Source organism: Mesoplodon mirus, assembly GCF_964341445.2.
Source record: "Mesoplodon mirus genome assembly, chromosome: X".
Classification (NCBI taxonomy): Eukaryota; Metazoa; Chordata; class Mammalia; order Artiodactyla; family Ziphiidae; genus Mesoplodon; species Mesoplodon mirus.
Window position 1 is genome coordinate 17,687,666 of NC_138981.1, and position 20,104 is coordinate 17,707,769.

The window sequence follows — 20,104 nt, forward strand, 5'->3', positions numbered from 1 at the left end:
CCCCAAGCTGTTCCCATGCTCACAGCCTGTTCCTGCCTCTGTTATTGCTCCTGCTACTCCCACACCCTTCTCCCTCCCTTCTGCCAATCTAAACCCTACTCATCCACCAAGGTCCAACTAAAGTCCCGCCCTTTCCACAAAGACTTCCCAAGTTTCTTTAGACCAGGGTTGGTCAACCTCGGCACCACTGACATTTGGAGCTTGATCATTCTGTCGTGTGGAGCTGTCCTGTGCACTGTAGTATGTTCAGCAGAATCGCTGGCCTCTACCCACTGGATGCCAGTGGCACTCTCCCCAGAGTGACAGCCAAAAACGTCTCCAGACATTGCCAAATGTCCCCTGGGAGGGGAAGACTGCCCCTGGCTGAGAATCGCCACTTAGACCTGGGGTCAGCAAACTACGGCCCGGGGACCAAAACAGTTTGCCACCTGTTTTTTGTAAATAAAGTCTATTTGGGACACAGCCACGTTCACGAGTTCACGAGTTGACTATGGCTGCTTTTGTGGTACAATGGCAGAGTTGAGTAGCAGCAACAGAGACTGCAGAGCTGAAAACATTTACTCTCTGGCCCTTTACAGAAAAAGTTTGCTGATCCTTGCTTTAATGGCTTTTTAAAACAAAAAAATAAACTCTACCCTTTCCTTACTGCTCTTATGGTCAGCTTTGCAGTTTAGCTGTTCTCTAGAAGTGTGTCAGGCTCCACTCTCTGTAGCAGACAAAAGCCTGGAGGAACTGAGTTTCTACATGTTTACACCCGCACACACCCGGCCCAGGGTACACATCTGGCTCCAGCCTCTCTGCCTATGGGCTGCCTGGGGTGATCCCCACGGCACCGCAGCTCCTGCCGAGGTGCTGATGGTGTTGCCCTTTGTCCTGATTCAGGCTGGCCTGTGGACGTGCCACAGGACATTTGAGAGTCTTATTTAAAATAAGCGTGATGGATTCAAACAGAGCATGTGGCACATTCCAAAAACAAAAGCTCCCCAACTGAGCTCCTGGACAGAAATGTGCATTTCGTGTGCAGAGGTGACGTAATCTTATAGCTCTAATCTTGCTAACTTCTGGTCAGCCCCAAACAGCCTGGCCCTCAAAGAGCTGTATGATTTTTATTCTTTTTGACACTGGGACATCTGAAAAAAAAAAACAACACTGGGTTTGACACTTACAGCGACTTTATATGCAGCTTCTATGTAAAAAACAAGATTCTGTATGAAGGCCACCTCGTCAAGAGTGAAAATAATATGTAAGCCTAGTAAAGAAAAACAAACAATGGAGTTACGGAATTATGTTGTGAAGAGAGAGCTGCCAATTACAAATTACAAATATTACACTAGGAAATAAATCCTTTTACCCTCATTTTCGGGCATCAAAAATTAAGTATGAAGTAAACTGTAACAGTTAATGTCTAATCTCAGAAGGAAGGAAGGAAGGATGGGGGGAGGGAAGGGAGGAAGGCAAGAATGGCTCCACTTTTGCGTGTGTGCCTAGGAGTAGAAAGGATCGAAAGAGAAGATGTGGGGCTTTCGGGTATGTGTTGGATTTGTGCAGAGAAAATTCCACAAAGCAAGCATTTTAGCCCAGAGCAACCATTGTCTTATCTTTGAGTGAGCCAAAGGGCGGGTACTTTTCCCCAATGGCAGATGGGGAAAGTAGAGCCCTCAACTACAGGAGATGGCTTTTCACGTCATGGAAAGGCCAGCTCCCAGGATCTGCCCAGGCGGCTACATCAATGCAGTGACCAGGAGAGCTGGTTTTTCGCTTGGGTCCTTGAATGTATAACTGGTTATGACAAATACATGTTTTGTTTTGTTTTTTTGGTTCTCCTGTTGGATTTTTGAAATTTTTATTTTATATTGGAGTATAGTTGATTAACAATATTGTGTTAGTTTCAGGTGTACAGCAAAGTGATTCAGTTACACATATACACCTATCTATTCTTTTTCAAATTCTTTTCCCATTTAGGTTATTACAGAATATTGAGCAGAGTTCCAACATGTCCATCCTTCCTTCCTTCCTTCCTCCCTCCCTCCCTCCCTCCCTCCCTTCCTTCCTTCCTTCCTTCATTTTTGGCTGAGCTGGATCTTTGTTGCTACATGCGGGCTTTCTCTAGTTGCAGTGAGCGGGGGCTACCCTTTGTTGCGGTGCATGGGCTTCTCATTGCGGTGGCTTCTCTTGCTGTGGAGCATGGGCTCTAGGTGCATGGGCACAGCTGCTGTGGCTCGCGGGCTCTAGAGAGCAGGCTCAGTAGTTGTGGCACACGGGCTTAGTTGCTCCGCAGCATGTGGGATCTTCCCGGACCAGGGCTCGAACCCATGTCCCCTGCATTGGCAGGCGGATCCTTAACCACTGCACCACCAGGGAAGCCCCCAACGTGTATTTTTAAAGTATGAATTCTTGAAGCTGGTATGGGTATGGTAAGATATGCACCCTTAACATCACTGGGGGAAGTTTAACTAGTAAACTGCTCTGAAAACAATTTAGCAATAAGTATGAGTAGCCTTTGAATGATATCTAACTAAGGGAAGGAAGCAAACAGGGATGGGGGTCAAAGTTGGTATTGCAACATAGTTATAATAGCAAAAAAAAAAAAAAAAAAGAATAAAGGAATAATTAAACTAATTATGGAATGTCCACTGATAAAGTCATTAAAATTATGTTTATAAACAGCTTGTAATATCAAGGGGGAAATGGTTAAGTTATAATGCTATGTAATAAAAAGACTATACTTATGCATACAGTATGACCTTAAATGTTTTTAAAATGCATAGAAAAAAAAACTTGGAGGAGACACATTCGAATGAAAATTGGCAGTGAGATATTTTTTCTACGTATTTCATTATATTTTGCAAAATATCTACAGTGAGCTCATATTAACTTTCATAACCAAAACATATTTTTTAAAGTGCCTGGTTTATTCACGAACCCATAACAGTATTATTTACTGACTTCTCCTATTTTTAGAGTTTCACATTTGCAGCCTGAAATAAATGGGAAGCCTCTAACTCAGGAGCGTGAATTTAGGGGACTAGAGGTAAGAACTCTGAGACACAGCAGCTAAGTGACCTAACTTGAGGCTATTTGGTGCACAGAGTGGGGCAGCAGCTTGGAGCTCGGGAGGCCTGGTGTCCAGGCCTCCATGAAAGCCAACAGCTTGGGCTTCAATGAGAACAATGCTCACCACCCAGGAGTTTTTGGCCCACTCACAGCATGGGCGCTATGGACTGAAAGACAACTCTGGGCACACTGCTGACTTCTAGAAATTATGTTGTTTGTTTATAATTTGGATAAATGAGGGTGTGTCTGAAGAGGGTGACAGGGTAGTGAGAGGAAGAGCTGAAGGGCCTGCTACTCCTGGAGAAGAAAACTCTAAAATGGAGCATGACACCATCTGCAGATATTTGAACTTGAATGTAGATCTGATCTAGGTTGGTCCAATAATTAGGCGACAGAGACAGCAAGGAAGCTTTGGGATCAACCAGTGAGATGCGGACAGAGCTGGCACAACAGCCCTCGTGCTGCAAGGGTTCAGGAGGCTGACTGCCAACAGAGCCACAGAGTAGCACACACGATGCAACGCAGAAAGAAGCATGCTTTTTCTTTACAGAAACAGCTTATTTTGAATACTGATCAATGCCCGCCCCTCCCCGCCCCCTTCTGGATTGTCACTCCCGGTACAATGAGGTCAATCAGCCCTAGCTCACCGGAGGCAGTCATCTGGGCCAGAAACAGGAGGAAGAGGGAGGTGGCATCCACCTGGAGGTGGCCCCACTGGTCGTCGCCCACGACGGTGCTGCAGGTGGCGGTGTCGTACTTGGCATGCAGGCTGTCCTTGGTACTCTGAGTGTGCTTGAACCTCTCCACTTTATCCACCTGAGAAAGCAAGTCGGCTGCTCACAACTAAGGGGTTCATGGCTGGCAAGGTCAATCTCTTGGATCTAGACCTTTTATCTGTTACCTCTGGGAACCAGTGGGATGGAAGGCAGGGGATGGATGTTCACTAGTGAGCACCACACAGAGCGGCTGTGCAGGGGACTCTTCCTGCCCATCACCAGAAATGTCTGAGCCCAGCGCCATTTTAACAAGTTCTGCAGGGCTGAGGGGTCAAGCCGCAGGGTTTCCTTGTCTGATATCTCCAGCATGAGCTGTGACACACAGTAGGAACTCAATGAGAGGGAGGGAGGAGGGGAGGGAGAGGAACCTCCTCTTCCTCTTTAAATTTCCAATCTTGTTTCCTTAATGTTGAAAGGGAAAGAGCAATGTCGTCTTTGAAGACTAATGAGGCACGTGCCGATTAAGGGTCGGGACTGTATCATATTTATCTTGGGATCTGTGTAGATCCTAGTATGATGTTCTGTATACAGTACATGCTCAACAAATTGTTTTATTTACCCCTCACTGAAAATATCAATAATATTAACGTCAAGTTTTAAAAATTCAAGCATTTCAACTCAAAAGAAACCCTCTTATATAAATTTTTTTTTAAATTTATTTTTGGCTGCATTAGGTCTTCGTTGCTGTGTATGGGCTTTCTCTAGTTGTGGCGAGCAGGGGTTGCTCAGCAGTTGTGACGCACGGGCTTAGCTGCTCTGCAGCATGTGGGATCTTCCCGGGCCAGGGCTCAAACCTGTGTCCCCCGCATTGGCAGGCAGATTCTTAACCACTGCGCCACCAGGGAAGTCCCAAAACCCTCTTATAAACTCAACAGAATAAACAATAGTACATGGCTTTCTAGGAGTGGCTTTTAAAAACAACGTTTTCTTCCCTGTTTAAAAAAAAAAAGGGCACGTTCTCCTTTTACACAAGTTAACTCTTGAAAAGAGATTCTGAGAAAGTATTCTTTGACTCTGGTTCTATAGCATAATAAAATTATTGAAGATAATTTTAAAAGGAGAAAGTAAGCAAAATATTTTCAATTTCTCTTCATCTTGAGAAGAAAAGTTCAAAACACTTTAAGAGTGTTAGTTGTCACCATGAATATGAAGTGCCCACTCAGATGACCCAAAAATACATCTGTCGTTTTCCGCCTACCTGTCTCATCATGCACTGGAGAAGACCCCGCATCAGTTTCACCACGTTCTACGGACATAAAATGGAATCAGTAATAAGGCCAGCTTCCCTGCTCCATGAAAACAACCTCCTCACCACATGGCTGGTAAGCCAGTGCTTCCTGGAGCCTTCCCTGAGAAGGCATATACATGCATTCTGATTGTTTAGGTTATTTCTACCTCTCCACTCCATCACAAAGAAATTCTTGACAAAGTGACTTATCTCAAATAAAGGAACTGGACCAGATGGCACCTTCTGGCACTGAAATCCAGTGACTCCTGCTTTTAGCAAGACAATTTTTATAAGCCTAGTACCCTGGAGCTTTATATCACAATTTTTAGTAATTTATTTTTGTTATACTAAGGATGAATTAAGTCCACCACCATGCCTGCCCCAAAATAATGATGCTTTGCCAAAACAGCCATTTGTGACACCATTACTGGACTACTGAGTAAAGTTCTTACAAAATGCAAGTAGCTGCCAACGTTTCTTAATAATATGTATTATTATTATAAATAATATCAATATCACTATGATAATCAGACATTCTGTCCTGGTATTGTACAAAACACTTTACCTGGATTCCCACTAATTCTTGCAACACCCTTATGAGGTGGGTGTTATTATTTCCCCACTTTATAGATGAGGAACCTGAGGCTGATGAAGCAACATTGCTCAAGTCTCTCAGCTGGCAGGAGGGGGAGCAAGGACAGAGCCCAGGCCCTCCGACTCCAGAGTTTGAGCTCCTAGTCAATACACTGTGTTGCCTCCCACTTCCTCCACAATTCAGGCCCACTGAAAGACTGGTCTTAATATGTCCTATTAAATACTCTATATAACTACTTCACAAGTGGCTGGAGAATGGGATATTTTTAGGTCAAACTAGCCTGGCTGAAAGAAGTTCCCACCCAGGGCCATCAGCGTCTCCTCTCTTACAGAATGCACATGGTTTGCAGGGGAAGACATAGTGAAGGGCCAAGAAAGTTAAGTGCCAAAGTCTGAAATGGATCACCCTTCAGATTCTTCCATCTCTAAAATCCTAGGAGTCTAATCTCACTTTATGTCATAAACTCTTTTGATGCAGAAAATATTACCTCATAATTAAAAGGTATAATTAGCACTGTTATAATTAACATTTCCTATGGTGTGCAGCATAAACATTTGCCAATCGACTTCCCCTCAAATAAAGGAAAGTTATTTTCCATTGTGAAGAAGCACAGTGGTTCCCAACTGGTGGTGATATTACCATCCCTGGGGGTGGGGGAGCATCTGGAAATGTGGGGTGGAGGCATTTTTATTGTCACCATGATGGGGGTGGGAGCTACAGCCATTTAGTGAGTAAGGACTTAGGACACTACATGTCCTGCAACTCATGGGACAGTCTCACACAATAACAACTGTACTGCCTAATGAATATCAAATTATTATACTGTTAAATGAATGATTCACTTATGTAATAGCCACGTTCTTAGAGAAGCATTCAGTGCTTGCTGTATGCATTTTATTTTTTTTTAAAATTTATTTATTTATTTATTTATTTATTTATTTATTGGCTGCATTGGGTCTTCGTGGCTGTGCGTGGGCTTTCTCTAGTTGTGGCAAGCGGGGGCTACTCATTGTCGTGATGTGCGGGCTTCTCACTGCAGTGGCTTCTCGTTGCGGAGCACAGGCTCTAGGCATGTGGGCTACAGTAGTTGTGGCACACGGGCTCAGTAGTTGTGGCTCGCAGGCCCTAGAGCACAGGCTCAGTAGTTGTGACGCACGGGCTTAGTTGCTCTGCGGCATGTGGGTTCTTCCCAGACTAGGGCTCAAATCCATGTCCTCTGCATTGGCAGGAGGATTCCTAACCACTGCGCCACCAGGGAAGTCCCTATATGCATTTTAAATACTACCCATTCTTGCCTTACCTCCAAGACTGGGTGATTTCATTACCTCATACTCAGCATGTCTAGTCAAATCCAAACTGTCCTTTCCTTGCTCGCACAGACAGGCTTCCTCTCTTAGCTTCCCTACTGCTGTCAAGGCTGCCCGCCACTCATGCCCACTTTGCTTGCTATAAACAATCACCAATTGGGCCGTAAGAACTCTCCCTGGACCTAACAATCCACTGGCTGTGCCAGCCAATGAGAAATGATGAATCAAAGACAAATCCCAAAGGCTCTCATGCCAAGAGATCTATACTTTTATACATCAATGCTCCTTACTTCAATGCTATTACTCAAAACACTCTGAAAATACTTCCTGTGCTCAGGGGCAGATTATTTTCTTACATACTTAGTGATGGCAAGTCTTCGCTTTGGTGGGTATGTTGGTTTCTGATTTTGGAAAACAATAAAAGGTCTTCATTGTGCTGTATGGTAACACTGGCACAAAAATTGGACAACACCAATGTGGTTCAAAATTAAGGGTGACTATAAATTTAAAAGATTGTTTTGGAATGACTCAAACTGAAAGGCATTTTTAAAGGAAATTCCAAACATGTTTTAAGCAGTGGCAATAATGTTTGGATAAATATCTTTTCAACATGATTACTCCAAAGAGTATACACTTTGGAATGTGTAGTTCTGGTGTGCTGACTCTTTAAAAACTATCATATTAGTTTATAATGACATCTTTATATAAGTATGTATAAAATTGACAGAGCATGTGTGAAAGAAATATAGCCAGTTAGAAATTTGGACGTCTATTCAGTGTGATTTTTGTTGTTTTTTTATGGAGGGAAAAATCTCAAAAGGAGAGACACATGAGAGGTTGAGACCACCAAAGTGCCTCCCCAAAATATACTACAGCAGAAATGGAGGAGAAGCCTCTACCAGACTGTTTTGCACACACAGCTACCTCCTTGTAGGCTTTTCAATTCAAGGAAAAGGTGCTGAGCGGTCAAGCCACGGCTGCCAGTCAGCCTTACCTGCTCCAACTCGTAGGCCTTGGCCTTGTCCTCATCGCGGTCAGCATTCTTGCGGTAGGCCATGCCCAGGCCCCACACGGCCAGGATGCTGTAGATGTTATCCCGCACCCAGGCATCCTTCTGCTCATGACTGGCTGACAGCAGCCCCGTGACGGGATTCTATCAGAGAAGAGACAAAACGATTCAGCACCGCCCTTCACCTAGCTCCTGGGCAATGAATGCTCACCCTAATCGGGGCACGAGGGCTGGGACGAGAAGTGAAGAGACCAGCGTTCCAGTCCTTGCCCTGCCACCAACAGTGTGATCTTGGGTGAGAAGTGACATCACTTTTTCTAGGCTTTGGTTTTCTCATCTGTATAATGAGGATATTAGACTAAAAAAATCTCTGAGGGATCTTCTAACTTGTGAGTACTTGTCCTTTTGCTTTCAGACCAGACCATACTGTTGTAAGTAACGAATAGAAGAAACAGCAAATAGAAAAAGCCTTCAAGGCTTTTACAAATCTGTGCATTACAGAATTAGATCTTCCTCTCCCTTTGTGTTTCCACACCATTTGGTAAAGCATTGAACATGGGAGCAAGAGGCCCCACTCTACCACTCTAGCTCTGTGTGACCAGGGAAGCTGCCTACCTTAAAAAGGAGGTGCCGAGCAAGGGGCCATCAGGGGCTTCCCTGGTGGCCCAGTGGTTGGGAATCCGCCTGCCAGTGCAGGGGATATGGGTTCGATCCCTGGTCTGGGAGGATCCCACATGCTGCGGAGCAACTAAGCCCGTGCACCACAACTACTGAGCCTGCACTCTAGAGCCCGCAAGCCACAACTACTGAGCCCACGTGCCTAGAGCCCGTGCTCCACAACAAGAGAAGCCACCGCAATGAGAAGCCTGCGCACCGCGACGAAGAGTAGCCCCTGCTCGCCGCAACTAGAGAAAATCCCGAGCAAAGCAACAAGACCCAATGCAGCCAAAAATAAATTAATTTTTAAAAAAAGGGGGGGCCATCGGGGTTCCTATGTAGCTATGGTATCACCAGTATTTAAAAGGGCAGCTGAGTCACTAAAAAGCCAGACCTTCACAAAAAAGTGTACACAAATGTTCATCACAGCATTATTCATAGTAGCCCCAAAGAGGAAACAACCCAAGTGTCCATCAACTGATAAATGGATAAACAAAATGTGATCCATACGAACAATGAAATATTATTCAGCAATAAAAAGGAATGAAGTACTAATACATGCTACAGCATGCATGAACCTTGAAAACATTACACTAAGTAAAAGAAGCCAGTCACAGAAGTCTACATACTGTATGATTCCAATTGTACAGAATGTCCAGAATAGGAAATCTATAGAGATAGAAAGTAGATTAGTAGTTGTCTAGGGCTGTGGGTAGGAGTGGGATGGGAGGAAATGGGGAGTGAGTGAGTGAGTGACTGCTAACAAGTTTTTTCCTTTCTGGGGGTGATGAAAATGTTCTAAACTTGACTGTGGTTATGATGTACAACTCTATGAATATGCTAAAAACCATTAAATTGTACATGCTAGATGAATTGTATGCTAAGTAAATTATATCTCAATAAAGCTATTACTTTTTTAAGAATCTAGTCTTAATAAACTCTGTGCCTAGAAATAAAATGGATAAGATAGGAAAAGAATCACATAAAGATAAAGCCTCTGCTGACTTTTCCTGAAATTATATGAAGAAATATGTATCTAATAAAATACATCACAGCAATCAGAACCTTGCCAGCTTAAATTATTATTCAAAAGGGTACCAAATTATTTACAAGAGGGCTCATTAAAAAACGCTGCTGGGTACTTTCAAAGTGATACTGCCAAGGTTACTGGGTAAAAAAAATACTGGCATAGTTTCAGATGATCCCACCTAAGGAATTAAATATTTGACTTCCTCCTTTAACTCATCTATGCCCTCTTCAAAAACATCTAAAATGCAACTGATATGCCTTCAGGGGCAGCAGCATTCAGTGTATTGACACTGTTCTACAGCCAACAACTACAGATCAATGATATTAAAGTCAACCAGAAGTGAAGTCTAGGAATGGCTGAGGGAAGGTATGAGTCATTCCAATAGTGGACTACTGGAGTTCTTTTAAAAAAAATCACTATGCACCAACAAGGTATAGCATAAGCATCTTTATCGGTTCTGGGTCCTGTTGGGTAAACTCAGGGCAGGAAATCATCAGGAGGTGCACAGAAAGAACTCAGCCCCTTCCTGGCGTACCCATCAACCGTGAGTCCACTAAGACAAAGAGCCTTCCAATGACACAGCAGTGACCACTTACACACAGCGCCAAGTGTGGTTTGGATTATGAAATGTCACTGTTCTGTTAACTGAAAGTCACCTCTTTGGTTCTTTAGTTTGGGTTTAACTGTAAGTGGATTAGTTCATCCCCACCCAGAGCTCAACTGCCTCAGCCTCATTCTACTACAGAGAAGCAGTCCGGGTGTTTCAGGGGATCCCCATATTCAAAACTGAAAGCCTGTGTCTCCCCAAGATTCATACACTGAAATCTAATTCCCAATGTGACAGTATTTGGAAGTGGGGCCTTTGGGAGATAATTAGGTCATGTGGGCAGAGCTCTCATGAATGGGATTAACGCCCTTATAGGAGGAGGAGGGGGCAGCTATGAGGAGAGCTACAAAGAGTCGACGGTAGTGTCCCAATGCAGTATTAGAGGAGGTAGCACAGAGCTGCACTGGGACTCAGCACTCCTGCTGTAGGGGAACTGACAATGACATCCTTAAACTGTAGAAGAAGAGGGCCAAAACAGATGAGCCTAACAAACTGTGCTTCGTCAGGGGCAAGGGGCCAACAGCTAGGCAGTTTCTCTTTTAACTCCAGTCATTTGTCGGCCCCTCTCCAACATTCGTTCATTTCTAATTTAGGAGAAGTGCCTTTCCTGGCTCCTGTTTATGGGAAGAAAGGGTAGGACCCTAAGGCTTAGAACGGACTGGGCCCAGGGCTTGGCCCCTATACTGTGATAACAACACTAAAATCTTGGTGGCTTATATTTCTCGCCCAGCTCTTGTGTCCATCCCTGTTCAGCTGTGGTTCTGCTCTGTGTTACCTTCCATCTAGGAAGCAGGCTACTGGGACAGCCTTATGCCCACGACACTGCCTAGAATGTGCTTTTCCTTCTACAGGCTGCAGAACTGTAGTTCTTCTTGCTTCTGCTGTCTGCCCTCTATGTGAACAATTATTATACGAATAATTTTGAACAAGTATGCTGTCATGGTGGCGTCACCTGCTAGCTGTGATGGCCTGGGAAACACCCCCACCTGCCGCCTCCACAGCTCACTCATTACTGAATCTAAAGTGCACAGAGATTAAAATGGTGATGAATTACTTGCCTTTTGCTTTTGGGCTTATAAAAAAAATTGTTAAAGTAATAAACTGAAATCCTACTCTTTAGGGTAGGGAGAAGAGGGGAAAAGAATTGAGATGTTAACATCAGACAAAGTAGACTTCACAGCAAAGAAAATGACCAGGGATACAGAGAGATGCTAGATAATAATGAAAGGGTCAGTTCACTATGAAGATATAATAATCCTAAATGTGTGTGCACCTAACAAGAGGAAAAGGGATACAGACATAGGGCCTAGAACAGAACAGAGACCAGAAGTAGATCCACACATGTATGACAAATTGACCTTTGACAAAGGTCTAAACACAAAGGGAGAAAGAACAGCCTTTTTAATAAATGGTATTGGAACAAATAAACATCCATATGCAAGAAAATGAATATGAATCTAAATCCCACACCTTACACAAAGTTAACTCAAAATGGATCACAGATCTAAATGTAAAATGTAAACCTACAAAACTTCTGTAAGAAAACATAGAAGATGGGACTTCCCTGGTGACACAGTTGTTAAGAATCCGCCTGCCAATGCAGGGGACATGGGTTTGAGCCCTGGTCCGGGAAGATCCCACATGCCACAGAGCAACTAAGCCCATGCACCACAACCACTGAGCCTGTGCTCTAGGGCAAGCGAGCCGCAACTACTGAGCCTGCATGCCACAACTACTGCAGGCCACATGCCTAGAGCCTGTGCTCTGCAACAAAGAGAAGCCACCGCAATGAGAAGCCCACACATCACAACAATGAGCAGCCCCTGCTCGCCACAACTAGAGAAAGCCCGTGCACAGCAACGAAGACCCAAGGCAGCCAAAAATAGATAAATAAAATAATTTAAAAAAGAAAGAAAACATAGAAGAAAAATCTTCATGACTTAAAATTAGGCAAAATTAGCCATGACACCAAAAGCACCATCCATAGAAGAAAAATCGATAAACTGGACTTTATCAAAGTTAAAAACGTTTTCTCTGTGAAAGACACTTAAGAGATAAAAAGACAAGCTATAGACTGGGAGAAACTATTTGCAAGTCACATGTTCAACAAGGGAATTGTATCCAGCATATGGAAAGAACTCTCAAAACTCAACAGTAAGAAAACAACTTATTTAAAAATTGGTTGAAAAAAAACTTGAAAAGGGCTTCCCTGTTGGCACAGTGGTTAAGAATCCGCCTGCCAATGCAGGGGACATGGGTTCGAGCCCTAGTCCAGGAAGATCCCACATGCCATGGAGCAACTAAGCCAGTGCACCACAACTACTGAGCCTGCACTCTAGGGCCTGTGAGCCACAACTACTGAAGCCCGCATGCCTAGAGCCCGTGCTCCACAACAAGAGAAGCCACTGCAATGAGAAGCACGCACACTGCAACAGAGTAGCCCCCGCTCACCACAGCTAGAGAAAGCCCGTGTGCAGCAATGAAGACCCAATGCAGCCAAAAATAGATAAATAAAGTAAATTTTTAAAAAAAGGCCAACATCATTAGCTATTAAGGAAATGCAAATTAAAACCACTGTGAGATAGCACTATCTACCTATTGAAATGGCTAAAATAAAAAAATACTGCCAAACCACATGATCATTTCAACAGATGCAGAAAAAGCATTTGATAAAATTCAACATCTATTCATGTTAAAAACTCTTACCGAAGTGGGTATAGAGGGAACATATCTCAACATAATAAAAGCTATTTATGACAGACCCACAGCCAACATAAGACTCAATGGTGAAAAGCTGAAAGCCTTCCCACTAAAATCTGGAACAAGAGAAGGATGCCCACTCTCACTTCTCTTCAACATAGTATTGGAAGTCCTAGCCACATTAGTCAGACAAGAAAAAGAAATACAACGTATCCAAATTGGAAGGGAAGAGGTAAAACTGTCATTATATGCAGATAACATGATACTATATATAGAAAAACCTTAAGACTCCACACAAAAACTAGTAGAACTAATAAACGAATTTAGCAAGGTAGCAGGATACAAGATTAACATACAGAAATCTGTTGCATTTCTTTACACAAACAATGAAACATCAGAAAGGGAAAGTAAAAAACAATCCCTTTTAAAATCACATAAAAAAAAATCTAGGAATAAACCTGACCAAGGAGGTGAAAGACTTATATGCTGAGAACTATAAAACATTGGTAAAGGAAATTACAGATGATTCAAAGAAATGGAAAGATATTCCATGCTCTTGGATTGGAAGAATATTGTTAAAATGGCCATACTACCCAAAGCAATCTACAGATTAAATGCGATCCCTATCAAATTACCCATGACCTTTTTCACAGAACTAGAACAAATAATCCTAAAATTTATGTGGAACTATAAAAGGCCTAGAATTGCCAAAATAAGCCTGAGGATAAATAACAAAGCTGGAGGTATAACCCTCCCTGATTTCAAACTATACTACAAAGCTACAGTAATCAAAACAGCATGGTAGGGCCTCCCTGGTGGCGCAGTGGTTGAGAGTCCGCCTGCCGATGCAGGGGATACGGGTTCGTGCCCCGGTCTGGGAGGATCCCATATGCCGCGGAGCGGCTGGGCCCGTGAGCCATGGCCGCTGGGCCTGCGCATCCGGAGCCTGTGCTCCGCAACGGGAGAGGCCACAACAGTGAGAGGCCCGCATACCGCAAAAAAAAAAAAAAAACAGCATGGTACTGGCACAAAAACAGACATATGGATCAATGAAACAGAATAGAGAGCCCAGAAATAAATCCACACACCTATGATCAATTAATCTTCGGCAAAGGAGGCAAGAATATACAATGGAGAAAAGACAATCTCGTCAGCAAGTGGTGCTGGGAAAGCTGGACAGCCACATGTAAATCAATGAAGTTAGAACACTCCCTCACACCATTCACAAAAATAAACTCAAAATGGCTTAAAGACTTAAATATAAAACATGACACCATAAAAATCCTAGAAGAGAACATAGGCAAAACATTCTCTGACATAAATGTAAGAATGTTTTCTTAGATCAGTCTCCCAAGACAATAGAAATAAAAGCAAAAATAACAAATGGAACCAAATCAAACTTACAACCTTTTGCACAGCAAAGGAAACCATAAACAAAACGAAAAGACAACCTACAGAATAGGAGAAAATATTTGCAAATGATGCGACTGACAGGGCTTAATTTCTAAAATATACAAACAGCTCATACAACTCAATAACAAAAAAACAAACAACCCAATCAAAAAATGGGCAGAAGACCTAAAGAGGCATTTCTCCAAAGAAGACATACAGATAGCCAATAGACACATGAAAAGATACTCAACATTGCTAATTATCAAAATCAAAACTAGGGACTTCCCTGGTGGCACAGTGGTTAAGAATCCGCCTGCCAATGCAGGGGACACAGGTTTGAGCCCTGGTCTGGGAAGATCCCACATGCCGCAGAGAAACTAAGCCCGTGTGCCACAACTACTGAACCTGCGCTCTAGAGTCCGTGTGCCACAACTACTGAAGCCTGCGCGCCTAGAGCCCGTGCTCGCAACAGGAGAACCCACTGCAACAAGAAGCTCACACACTGCCACGAAGAGTAGCTCCTACTCACTGCAGCTAGAGAACACCTGAGCACAGCAATGAAGACCCAACGCAGCCAAAAATAAATTAATTAAAAAAAACCAAATCAAAACTACAGTGACATATCACCTCATACCAGTCAGAATGGCCATCATCAAAGTCTACAAAAAACAAATGCCAGAGAGGGTATGGAGAAAAGGGAATCATCCTACACTGTTGGTGGGAATGTAAACTGGTACAGCCACTATGGAAAACAGTATGGAGGTTCCTTAAAAAACTAGAAAAAGAGCTACCATGTGATCCAGCAATCCCACTCCTGGGCATATATCTGGAGAAAACCGTAATTTGAAAAGATACATGCACCCCAGTGTTCACTGCAGCACTACTTACAATAGCCAAGACATGGGAGCAACCTAATGTCCATCGACAGATGAAGAGATAAAGAAGATGGGGGATATATGTGTATATGTGTGTGTGTGTGTGTATACACAGACAATGGAATACTACTCTCCCATAAAAAAGAATGAAATAATGCCACTTGCAGCAACATGGATGGACCTAGAGATTGTCATACTAAGTGAAGTAAGTCAGAAGAGAAAGACAAATACCATATATCACTTACATGTGGAATCTAAAATATGATACAAATGAACTTATTTACAAAATAGAAACAGACTCACAGACATAGAAAACAAATTTATGGTTACCAGACGGAAAAGGAGGTGGGGAGGGATAAATTAGGAGTTTGGAATTAGCAGATACAAACTACTATATATATAATAGATAAATAACAAGGTCCTATTGTATAGCACAGGGAACTATATTCAATATCCTGTAAGAAACCATAATGGAAAAGAATATGAAAAAGATTATGTATATATATAACTGAATCACTTTGCTGTACACCAGAAACACAACATTGTAAATCAAGTATACTTCAATAAATAAGTAAATAAATAAATAAATAAAAATTTAAAGTATAGAAAAACTAATGCCAATACTAAGTGTTAACAGGGGCATAGAGCCACTTGAATCCTCATACATTGTTGGTGGGAATGCAAAATAGTGCTGCCATTCTAGAAAAGAGTTTGGCAATTTCTAATGAAGTTAAACAGACACTTACCCTATGACCCAGCAAACCTGCTCCTAGGTAAGTACCCTAAAGAAATGCAAACCTCAACATGCATGTTTAAAGCAGCTCGATCCATAACTGCCAGAAACTGTAAATAACTCAAATTTCCTTCAACGGGTGAATGGATAAACACACTGTGATATGTCCATATAATGAATACTACTTGGCAATGAAAAAGAACAAACTACCACTACACACGACGACTTGGATGAATCTCGGGGGCATTATACTAAGTGAAAGAAGCCACTCTCAAAGGTTACATACCATATGATTCCACTTACATGACCATCTTGAAAAGACAAAACTATAGTGACAGAGAACAGATCAGCAGTTTCTAGAGATTAGGGTTGGGTGGGATGTGTGACTATAAAGAGGTAGCAGGAGGGACATTTTTTAGTCGAAGGAACTGCTTCGTATTTTGATTATGGTGGTGGTTACATGACTCTATACATGTTTTAAAATTCATAGAACTGTAGTCTTTCTTTAGGAAACTCTGAAGAAGCATGAATCTTGGGAATGATTCAAACAGGTGGTAAATCCTCATTTTTGCTTTATAAGTAGAAAAGTGGGTAAAACAGGGGAGCTGCTTCAAGCACAGGAAATGGCTTATCCCTAGATTCAGAGATGAGAATGGGTGAAACAGAGAATAGTAAACTCAAAGGACAGAGGTGAAGTTTAAGGAGGCAGAAGTTAGTGAATTTCAGTGAGGGTAATGGTACAGTGGTACAAGATGACCGAAAAAGACAGTGTACATGGCTCCCTAGGGTGGTGGGTGTGTAGTTTAAAAACATATATTCAATGTTAAAATTATCAACCTGAAAAATAAAAATAATAAAAGCTCAAGTCTTCGTCATATAAGCTCAAGAAACAACACTTATACAATCTTCTTGGTTGGTGGCAATACCAAGATGATACTGAGAGCGATCAGGGGATGGGGAGGATTAACAACAGAAGAGAGCAGCGATGCTGAAAAGGTGGCATCCACTGCTCCTAAGAGGGCGTGTGCATCTGAGAGGAGGGGCAGGTAAGGGCTGCAAAGTGGATGCTGACCCAGAACAGCAGAACACTTAAGGACTTAGACAACAGGTTGAAACAAAACTAGATAGAATTCAACAAGAATTTATTTATTGGGCTTACGTGTTCGATAAATGTCTGCTTAACTGATTTTAGTAGCAATCACTCCCACACATTTGAGATGACTCAGCTCCCTTTACACATACACTCCCACTCCCAGGGCCCCAACAACTCTTTAAACAGAACCTCTTCTCTTTTTTCCAAATCACCCCCCCACTCCCCCATCCCAGCAGCTACCCTTTGACCCATCCACATCTTGCCCCAGTGTTTAGGTACAAAAAATTTCAACTATACAACACTGCCTGCAAGTTTTAACAACGAACGACCTACGAACAGCATGTGAGTGGATACCAAAAAATCAAGGCTATGTTAATGGAAGTAGAGTTTTCAGAACAAGGGAAATGAGCGTCTCACTGAACTGCCAGCGTGGCAGAGCACACCTGGCATAGTGTCACTGACAAACACCATGTTTGAAAAGGGATATTCCCTACCTGGAACATACCCAGAGGTTGATCAGGGCTATGAAGAGACTGAGAGCCACAGCTCATGAAGGGAGAATAGGGTGTTTAGAGAAGGTTTAAGGGAGAGCGAGTTAGCGTCTTCAAACTGCTGAAAGGTTGTCCTCTGAAAGAGGGATTCGATTTTTTGGGCTATTCAACTCAAGTCAGATTTCAACTCAACATAAGAGCCTCCTAACATTTAGAATTTTCCAGATAGAATGGACAGGGTTGTAGGTAATGTGAGCTCAGTCTCTGGTATTATTTGGGCAGAAGGTCCCTGAAGGCCGTTCCACAAGAGAGGCGTGGAATATAATGCAGTGTTTAAGGCCACAGCCCCTACACTGTGTAAGATACACCTGGGCTCAAATCTGCTCTGCCACGTATTAGCTATGTGATCTCGGGCAAATTACTTAACTTCTCTGGCCCTTGGCTTCCTTTTGTATAAAAAGGAAGGTTCGAAGCAGACTGGAGACCATGGGTCGGGCCCCCTCAGGCCCTTTACTTCAACCCCATTCTAATGGAAACCACTGTTGCCTCTGCCTATCCAGTAACTGTTCCCCCCTTTTCTGGAAATGACCTATAATTTCCCCTGCTCTGATTCAGTGTGGTTCTGGGGAGGGGAGGCAGGGTTGATCCCATCACTGCCTGACCCCTGGCCACAGCCCCAGCTGCAGGGAAGGACGTGGGACCAGCCTGGCCAATCTAGGCACAGTTCAGGGATGTGCACACGACCCAAGCTGGACCAACTGAGAGCCATTCACAGTCAGGACTTTCTCTAGGGGCACTATAGGAAAAGCTTTCTTTCTACAGAGGGCACCAATCTGAAAGACTATAACCTGGAGCTGCCAAGGGACCACATCTGCCACCACTTGAGATAAGCCTGCCAGAGAATAAAGCCCACTCTGAGTCAAACAGGGCCAAGTAATACAAAGAGATATATTTGATCATTTGAGCTCCTAAATCCAGCCATGCCTGAATCTAGCCCAATCCCTTGGGATTTTCAGTTATTTGAGCAATAAATTCTCTTTTGTGCTTAAAGGCCATTTGAGGTGGGTTTGTGTCAATTACATCTGAAAGAATCCTGACAGATACAACTACAAATGCCTATTAACTGGACACAGTGAACTAGATACCGTAAAAACATTTGATGCTATTAAAGAAATCTAAGATTGAGGCAATATTAAGGCAAAATACATAAGCTAGATGGTAGCACCAAACTACTTAATTTAACATTTTGCAGTTCAGTTTCTAGCTGGAGGGCACACAGATGAATGCTGTCATCTACCCACCAAAAACGGCCCAGAGAGAATGGAGTCCTTCTCCCCCTCCCTCCGTCCCAAAGGAAAATCGGAAGAGCTCCTTACTGATCTCTCTGCCTCTAGTACTGCTCTCCTTCCAATCCATCCTCCACAAAGGGAGTTCACCGAAAGACCTAGACTCTCAAGACTTCACTGCCCTGCTCAGAATTCTCCAACCCTACAAGATAGAACCGAAGTCCCTCGGGTAGCCATACAAGGCTCATCATGTGCTGGCTCTTCCTCTCACGTCCCGCCTCATCACCCGTCGCTCCCTCCCTAGCTCCCCAGAAAACCTGAATTAGTATTTCCTGCACATGCTCTGCTCTCACACTTCTGGGCCTGTGCACACACTCTTCTCCCCGCCTGTAATGCTCTCCAGCAAACGCCTCTCCTTCACATGCTCCCTCCTCCATGAAGCCTTCCTGAAGCTCCCTTTCCTATGCTCCAAGGGACAGAGGTCAGAGGCCTCTGGCTAACTCCTACCCTTGGTCCTCTTTCCTTTGGATTAAGAATTGCTAAGTGCATCCCACCAACTTGCTCAGTTCCAAGGGAGGAATATACTGTTCAATTATTCAAATGAAATGCCCAAAAGAAACTAGGATAAATGTTGAAAATACATGATTACTCCCCCAGCCCCCTGTTCCCTACCGCCCCTGTGCTGGTAAAGCAAAAAATAGAATGTGAGAATTTCTATTACAAAAGCTCCGAAAACTGGTTAAATTCATTTGTTGTATGGGAATTTTGTTCTAGCAACTACTGTTTGAAATGTTAAAGGAGATGGGGAAGGGCAATGCCTTGGACTTGGGAGAGGTTTTTTAAAGTGGGAATTACAGTAGCATTGGTTTTAAAATGACTGCATCTGTAATTGAGACTACTGGTTGTGTGAGTAACCTTTCTTTTTTCCATTTATTCATTATTTACTTTTTAATAAATTTATTTTATTTATTTATTTTTAGCTGCGTTGGGTCTTCATTGCTGCGCACGGGCTTTCTCTAGTTGCAGTGAGCGGGGGCTACTCTTTGTTGAGGTGCGCGGGCTTCTCACTGCGGTGGCTTCTCTTGTTGCAGAGCACGGGCTCTAGGCACACGGGCTTCAGTAGTTGTGGCTCGCGGGCTCTAGAGCGCAGGCTCAGTATTTGTGGCTCACAGGCTTAGCTGCTCTGTGGCATGTGGGATCTTCCCGGACCAGGGCTCGAACCCATATCCCCTGCATCGGCAGGCGGATTCTTAACCACTGCGCCACCAGGG

General features: G+C 43.3%; 1 protein-coding gene across 6 annotated transcripts in view; it reads right to left on the bottom strand.

Annotated features, from left to right (window-relative positions):
* Positions 1-20,104, bottom strand: part of PHKA2 (phosphorylase kinase regulatory subunit alpha 2) — an 82,708-nt gene that overhangs the window by 44,200 nt on the left and 18,404 nt on the right. For all 6 annotated transcript variants that reach the window (XM_082608900.1, XM_082608896.1, XM_082608895.1 and 3 more), the window contains exons 2-5: positions 7,955-8,113; positions 5,029-5,076; positions 3,702-3,870; positions 1,167-1,249 (exon numbers count right to left, since the gene is read on the bottom strand). In XM_082608900.1, the coding sequence (XP_082465026.1) occupies positions 1,167-1,249; positions 3,702-3,870; positions 5,029-5,076; positions 7,955-8,113 (459 nt within the window). The remainder of the gene's footprint in view (positions 1-1,166; positions 1,250-3,701; positions 3,871-5,028; positions 5,077-7,954; positions 8,114-20,104) is intronic.